This window comes from Pholis gunnellus (assembly GCF_910591455.1).
Source record: "Pholis gunnellus genome assembly, chromosome: 3".
Classification (NCBI taxonomy): Eukaryota; Metazoa; Chordata; class Actinopteri; order Perciformes; family Pholidae; genus Pholis; species Pholis gunnellus.
In genome coordinates this window covers 25,249,868-25,257,644 of record NC_136529.1, presented here as the reverse complement: position 1 = coordinate 25,257,644, position 7,777 = coordinate 25,249,868, and the positions used below count along the sequence as shown (strand labels likewise).

At 42.8% G+C, this 7,777-nt stretch overlaps 1 protein-coding gene across 1 annotated transcript; it reads left to right on the top strand.

Moving 5' to 3' along the window:
- Positions 1-2,589: 2,589 nt before the first annotated feature.
- pdhb (pyruvate dehydrogenase E1 subunit beta) lies at positions 2,590-7,486 on the top strand. The gene is made up of 11 exons (XM_079156903.1): positions 2,590-2,655; positions 2,740-2,799; positions 3,608-3,715; positions 3,987-4,049; positions 4,165-4,200; positions 4,726-4,916; positions 5,162-5,256; positions 5,353-5,463; positions 6,064-6,155; positions 6,336-6,477; positions 6,703-7,486. The coding sequence occupies exons 1-11, from the start codon at positions 2,617-2,619 to the stop codon at positions 6,846-6,848; spliced, it is 1,083 nt and encodes a 360-aa protein (XP_079013029.1). The 5' UTR covers positions 2,590-2,616; the 3' UTR covers positions 6,849-7,486.
- The last annotated feature ends 291 nt before the right edge of the window (positions 7,487-7,777 follow it).

Below are 7,777 nucleotides of genomic sequence, written 5' to 3'. Positions count from 1 at the left end.
AAAAAGGAAATTCATATATAGAAGCTCCCTTGCACCTCCTGATAAACACTAATGACAGTGTTTTCCATGTAGTCTTATCATGTCTGTGCAGCCAGTGATGCTATTATTATTATTATTAAGTGTCATCGTGGCTGAATGTGGCCGTGGAGACGCCGGCTGTAGCAGAAACTGGTGTTTATAATTTTGTGTGTCTGTCTGTGGACAGATTCAGTCAAAACATTACAGGTGTGTAGTTAAGATCAGAGTGAAGGTAAAGTTCAAAGAGGTCCAGGCGAGGGCACCGTGAGTAGGGGGTAGGAAGAAGACAATATTAATTAAAGGCTCTATAAACTGTAACTTTATAGTGCAGCGTGTACAACTCTGGTTTTATTGACTGTAAATCTTGTGGCTCAGAGGTCGCAGCAGCTTCATTATCTGTGTAGTGCGACGCTGAAAGCTCTGACCTTATTGTGAACAAAGTCAAGACAATATGAATCAATGAAAGGACTCAAACTCATGTCTGTCTTTTATCCATATTAACCCTTTTATTTGTTTCTTTTCATGCATAGAAAGGACGGCAAAGTAAACGTGGTGCAGCAGAACAGAATGCCACAGTTTGAGCTCAGTTGGTCTTTATTTTAAGTCTCAAGCTGGAATCCATTAATCATAATCATGTTGTTCTCAAAACGGAGCTTATTTTCTGTCACAAGCGGACTGAGGCCTCCAGGCTGCTCTCTGTGGAAAATAAGGGGGACATAAGAGTTCTTAAAGTTCTGAGTACTGATGTGTGTCTTCTGCTGGAGTCAAGACGTGCTGAGGTTAGCTTAGCTTAGCATGAAGAAGCAGGGTGAAACACTTACTGTAGTTGGGCTGTGTCAACACTTCTAAAGCTCAATAATGAACATGTTGTATCTTGTTTGTTTTAATCTGTACGTAAACAGGAAAACAACAGTTTTAGGGGGAGTTATGTGCCGGATCTATTTCTTCCTCCAGGAAGTTAGTAAACACGCTCAGTTTGTGTGCAGGTTAAACAAATTATTTATTTGTGTAATGCTGCACTTAGGGGGCTGGTACATTCATCTATCCATGCAAATATGATTTGGGACGACCAGCTTACCACCTTCATCATATAAAACCTCCAGTGATTTAATAATTTCTCCCTCGTCCTCCTCAATCAAGAACGACACTCACCGCCCACAACAGAGCTAGATGTTTCCCCCTGATTACAGTCTTTATGCTAAGCTAAGCAAACTATGTTATGACTCCAGGTCCGTACTTTATGAACTTTCTCATCAGACTTTTGGAAAGAAATCTCAAATGAACCACTCAAACAGTTTTGTGTGCCACACGGCTTCACAGTAATCACGACTCAGCTAATCTTTGTCAGGAGATGATGTGCAGAAAGTCGAAGATATTCAGGCGTCCAGACTCTTCATCGGGAATCGTTCTGGAGATTCACACCTTGTGGACCAGTCTGAGTCACCATACCAACCTGAGGAGAGACGACCCTGGAGCGTTATCAGGGCAGCGAAACGTTTCGTCTCACAGATTAAAAGGTAAACAGTGTGAAGGACCTGATGTACTATGTTCACGGGGGGAGGCAGATGTGGTTCTGGTTTGTCCTGAACCAGCTTGCTTTAGATAAGAATGCTGCAGGGATTGTTGAAGGAATCATATATTATATAACTTGTTATAGTGAACTTAGCACACTTGGTTTCATAAGAACATTCCTAGAAAGTGATAACGTCGCGCCAGACAAATTGGAATATATCATTCCAATTTGATTCCAAACATTTCCCGTACGTGTATCATGTGTTCTGCCAAAATGTTATCTTGACCCAGACGAGGACATGAGGGGTGACATGAGGAGGAGACCAGATGTGCTTTGTTTGTGGTTCAATCGACGGATTTGATTGGTGGAAAGTGACATAAATGGGCTGATTTAAGACTCCATAGACTCGAGTGACTATATCCATGTTACTGGAAGGGGGATTTGATTCTGGCATGTTAAATCACCATTGAACCTTTTACTTATTGCGTGAGGAAAGGACAAGGCAAGAAAGTGAAAATATCATGCTACCAGAAAAAATGATCTATTCAAATCTAAAAAATTAAAGAAATTATTACATAAACAATTCAGTTCAAGTTCCAAAATTGTTTTGCTAATCTTCACAATACTATAAATGTCGCTTTAACAGATGCAAGAAATAGCCCAACAAGTCAACCGTAGCTCATCATTTATTGTCATGAATGAATTAAAACATTAATTAAAATAGCTCCTCCCTCTCTGCAACTCTATTGTTTGAAATAATTATGCAGCTATGTAGGACTCTGATTGTGGCTTACATTCATTTGTGGTGTCTTGTATTTTTTTTTTACATTTGTCATTTATAACATTTAATTTATTTTTCATCGGCAGCTTTGGTCTCCCATACATAATGACGGGGACAGTGTCCTTGGATGTTTTTTTCCACTCTTGACGTTCCTCCCGCCTCCTTGTCAGCTGAAGAACCGTTGTGATTGGCTCTTTAGTTATGACAGCTTCCGCTCGACATCTGAACTGTAGCCCCGATTGGTTGAAACCTCCTGACCTACGTAGTAGACCCCGCCTTCTCTCCGGCAGAGGACAGATTGAACATGGCGGCCTCCGTAAGATGCTTTCTCCGCTCAGGAAAGGTATGACTATTATTCGGTAAACGGTTACTCTGAATTTGTTGATTATGAGTGTAACTAACGGCGTCTCTCTGTCTTTTTCTACAGAATGCCGTGTCGGCTCTAGGACCGCGGGGATTTCACAAGAGCGCTCCGGCCGCTGCGCAGGTCAGTGTTAGCAGCTAGCATGCTAGCTTTAGCTCCAGCTAACGCTCCAGCTGTTGTTGGGTTTTATTTTGTTTTACTGACAGGTGACAGTCGTTATTGTCAGTATATTACACAGTCAGACCAGGCTTCACCTCCTCCAGCGTTAAGCTTGAAGGTTCCTACTGATACTGAGCCAAGATGTCACATCATCAGTTCTCAATGCATCTCGTCTCTCTGTCCTTGTGCTGCTATGACAGCCCAATCTCAATCAACAACGGTTTAAAGCTTTGTTGATTGCTTTGATATAAATATAAATAATTGTATATTATATAATATAATTTTATATAATATATACAATTATATATATAATATATAATATATTTAATATATACAATTATATTATAATATTTTGTTATTTTATAATTAACAATATAGCCATCGTTATAGCTGCAAAAAAATAAACAAACGTTCCTTACGTTAATTCCTTAATTAAGTGTTATAAGTCGATGCTTGCAATGCTTTGTTTTGTCCGTCCAGCAGTCCAAAAGCCAAATATAATTAAGTTAAGTAATATAAAAACTGCACAAAAGACAAGTATTGCTGTCCTAGTAAAACATACACATACCATAGTAGTAGTAAAAACTACTGCCTTTGTAACTTCATTTTCTGTAGAATCGTTTTTCCAGATGGTTTAGATTAATTCTGTACAAACTGGAAACTAAATAATCAGTGTGTCTCACCGACAGGATGGTTTGATTTGTTTTCAAAAGACTCTGTTCTGACGGTAGAGGCTCTGTACTCACTGCTGTTGTTGTTGTTGTTTTTTTAGATGATGGTCCGTGATGCCTTGAACCAGGCAATGGACGAGGAGCTGGAGAGGGACGAGCGGGTGTTCCTGTTGGGCGAGGAGGTGGCCCAGTACGACGGAGCCTACAAGGTGAGTGACAACCAAAAGAAAGCAATGTGGTCACTGTTCGACAGAGATGCCCATCCTCCTAAAGTATAAAACATTCACTGAAATAAGGAACTTTTTTTCCCAGAAACCCCTTTTATTTCAAAGAGTTTAACGACGGGTTTCTAACAGTTGCACATTGAGGCTGTGAGTAGAGTTCAGTGACGCTCTGGATTTGAGTCTCTTTAAACGAAAACTACAGTTTATTACAACTGGGTTCTTAACGCCATTGTCATATCCATGACTGTGTGTGTAGGTGAGCAGGGGTCTGTGGAAGAAGTACGGAGACAAACGCATCATCGACACTCCGATCACAGAGGTGAGACTCTCGAACCTTCACTAATGTTCTCTGTGGAAGTGAATCAGCTCAGTGTTTGTGATCCAAACACTCCTTCAGAGGAGAACAGCTGTTAACATCTCTCTCTCCCCCGCAGATGGGCTTTACCGGCATCGCAGTGGGAGCCGCCATGGTGAGTTTTTCTTCGTCCCCATTGTAACACATTGAGGAAACGCACATGAATCCCTAACAGTACATTAGCATTATGACTCTGAATAAACTCATCATGCAAGAGGCCACCTGCTCATCAGATGATCTAATCTGTGACACATACTCTTTGAACCACAAAACTTTACTTTACTTTGGTTTGTGATGAAAACAACTTCAAAAAGCGCAGGTTTCCCTGACAAACGTTGGCAATGTGTTGGTAATTGTCTGGTTGAATAACATGGGAATCGTTAGTATATTAACTTATTATATTAAGTATATATAGCAGCAAAAAGAGCTCAGACTGGATATAGTTTGGACTCGGCCGGTATCAGGGCTTGGGACGGGTTTCGGTTACTAGAAACTAGGAGTGTGAAGACCTCTAGTAGATATTTTCTTTATTACAGCAACAAATGAAAACGATCATGTTTAGATGAGAAGGCCTCTTGTTGAATGATGGCTCCTCAGTGTCCATGTTATTTCACTAATATTGAACTTCCGTCCCCTGCAGGCCGGCCTGAGACCCATCTGTGAGTTCATGACCTATAACTTCTCCATGCAAGCCATCGACCAGGTCATCAACTCTGCAGCAAAGACCTGCTACATGTCCGCCGGTCTGCAGTCGGTGCCCATCGTCTTCAGAGGACCCAACGGAGCGTCGGCAGGCGTCGCCGCTCAGCACTCGCAGTGCTTCGCTGCGTGGTGCGTTCACTGACACCCGATAACTGTTAACTCTTAATAATGTGTGCAAGGTTCTTTATTGTAGCTTTATTACAACGTATTTTTGTAAGTTAACAGCTGTGATTGAGGAAAAACTAAACTAAAGCTATCAAATAGACAAAACAGCAAAAGTAAGTCCCCAAAAAATGAGAGATCCCTTCAAAGGTGGAAGGAGCAGTGGGCGACGGTAGTGCCGGTGTCAGTGTGGTTGTGTCTTCTGTCTGCAGGTACGGTCACTGTCCTGGTCTGAAGGTTGTGAGTCCCTGGAGCGCAGAAGATGCCAAAGGTCTCCTGAAATCAGCCATCAGAGACGACAACCCTGGTGAGACGCGACAAGAAGACCGACGACTGATCTCAGTCAATGTACAGTGTGATGTTAGCTTACCGCTCAGTCTCATTACTCGTGTGTGTGTTGCAGTGGTGTTTCTGGAGAACGAGCTGATGTACGGTGTTCCCTTCGAGATGTCAGCGGAGTCTGAGTCCAAAGACTTCACCATTCCCATCGGCAAGGCCAAGGTCGAGAGACAAGGTGAGATAGATCACTATCAGGAGGTTAATATTGACCCTCTTGTCTCAGGTTTCATCCACACTTGGGTTTAAAACGATAACTGCACCGTTTCAAATCTCCGTCTGTCCTAACGGAGAAACACATCACATGACGGTTTAAACAGGAAGAAGATTGTCTCTGCGCTTTGGTGCTTAGCTGCAGAAAATACTTCGGAGGAAGAACAGAGTGGAACTATTTTTAAAAGTAACACTTGAGTATCCAGGCGGCAGAAAACATCGAATAATTAACCTCAGGTTGTTGATGTTGTTTGTTTTCTTCTAGTATAAAAATGGTCACGTGATCGTCTTAAATGTTGCAAAAGTTATACATATTCCTTTAACTTGCATAGATCACACAGGTGCAGCAGGCTGTAATAGTGCTTCATAGAGAATAGGGTGGCATTTTAAATAAAAAAATGAGCGTTTAGTTATCATGAACATGATAAACCGGAGGTTTGTGAGGGTGTTCAGTTAAACGTGACCTGGATGTCAAGAGATCTGTCTGTGTCAATGTTATTGTGTTCCTGAACTTGTCTTCTGCTTCTTCATCTTCCTCCTCCTCCTCCTCTTCTCTCTGTTTCAGGGACTAATATCACTTTGGTCACTCATTCTCGGTACGTCAGTTTCTGCCTGGATGCCGCCGTCGTCCTCGCCAAGGAGGGAATCGAGTGTGAGGTAGAGGAAGGAACGCAACATGCTGTTATCTGACACTGATGACCTGCGCTCAGCAGCCTGTTAACGTGTGTGTGTGTGTGTGTGTGTGTGTGTGTGTGTGTGTGTGTGTGTGTGTGTGTGTGTGTGTGTGTGTGTGTGTGTGTGTGTGTGTGTGTGTGTGTGTGTGTGTGTGTGTGTCAGGTGATCAACCTGCGCAGCATCCGTCCCTTGGATGTGGAGTGCATTGAGACCAGCGTGATGAAGACCAACCACCTGGTGACAGTGGAGGGCGGCTGGCCTCAGTTTGGTGTTGGAGCTGAGATCTGCGCCAGGGTCATGGAAGGTAACGGCTGCATTAAACCGCATTCAAGCTCCTCTTAGACTTCATGTCATTATTTCTGCCCCTCAAATCCTTTAATGTGTGGACTCTTGTCCTGTGATTGGCTGGTTTAAGTCATACAGCGCTCTCCCTTCATGGGGTGAAATATGAACAGTGAGTTTGGTGAAATCTGGAGATTTTAGGGTATAAACTAAAATACAAAGTCTAACCTCTTGTGTGTGTTTTCAGGTCCTGCCTTCAACTACCTGGACGCTCCGGCCACCAGGGTGACGGGCGTCGACATCCCCATGCCGTACGCCAAAATCCTGGAGGACAACAGTCTGCCGCAGATCAAAGACATCATCTTCTCCGTCAAAAGGACCCTCAATGTCTGAAACGCACACTCAAGACGAACCCACCTGAATCCTTTGTCCTGACGCTGGAAACATCGTCTGGTAAAACAGTTGAACCGTGTGTAAATACAGCCGAACGGTAACTTTAAAAAGAAAATAAAAAAACTCCAGATTGTAATGTTACTTTGCCAGATGTTGGTCAATGAAGCGCACAGCTGTTTATCTGCACCCAGAGCGGTGGACACACAGGGTTCAGTCGAGTCGTTGCCTCTTGTAGTCGGCGACAAGCTTGGGTGAACTCTGCGTGTGTCACTCTGGCTGCTCTCTCTACACTTCCTTCACCTTCAAAATAAAAGTCCCTTTATCCTATAGGCTTTTCTGTTTATCTGGGTAACAACAAAACTCCTGAGTTTGTTCCTGCGTGCTCTCAAATGTAGACTTGCAGACTGTTTAAAATGTGTTTTTTACTCACAGTAGTTTTGTTGTTAATAAACTCCCATATATTTCTGACCACCAAAACACATTATACTCAGTGTATTAACTAATGAAAAGGAATGAACCAGCCCGAGTGCTGGAGGGGGATTGTTGTCGGGAATATTTATTGTAGCTGCAGCAGCTCTGCCGTTTTTGTTGGCTGTAAATTACTCTGTTACAGAAATAAAAACATTTCACTCCCTTCATGCTGCTTCCATCCTGTTTACTTCCTGTTCTTGGCAGGTGAAGGCCTCTGCTCTCTGATTGGTTGGTTTTCGTGATCTCACAGGTGTTCACTATCTGCCTAAATCCAGTGTTCCTCCAGCCTGTTCCTGTGGATGTAACGTACAACGAAGAGGAGAGCAGCGAGGTCACGTTTGCAGTGATGTTTCTGGAAAAACTGGGTTTAAACTTCTGTTTTGCCCCCAAACAAAGATGTCACCCTCCCAGAATCATCTTTGAAGATGAAAACTGGGTAACGGGTAAGAAATCTTTGT

Coding starts and splice junctions, on each gene's coding strand:
- pdhb (XM_079156903.1), top strand. CDS start 2,617: ATGGCGGCCTCCGTAAGATGCTTTCTCCGCTCAGGAAAG. Junction 2,656..2,739: donor GCTTTCTCCGCTCAGGAAAG/GTATGACTATTA, acceptor CTTTTTCTACAG/AATGCCGTGTCGGCTCTAGG. Junction 3,716..3,986: donor AGTACGACGGAGCCTACAAG/GTGAGTGACAAC, acceptor CTGTGTGTGTAG/GTGAGCAGGGGTCTGTGGAA.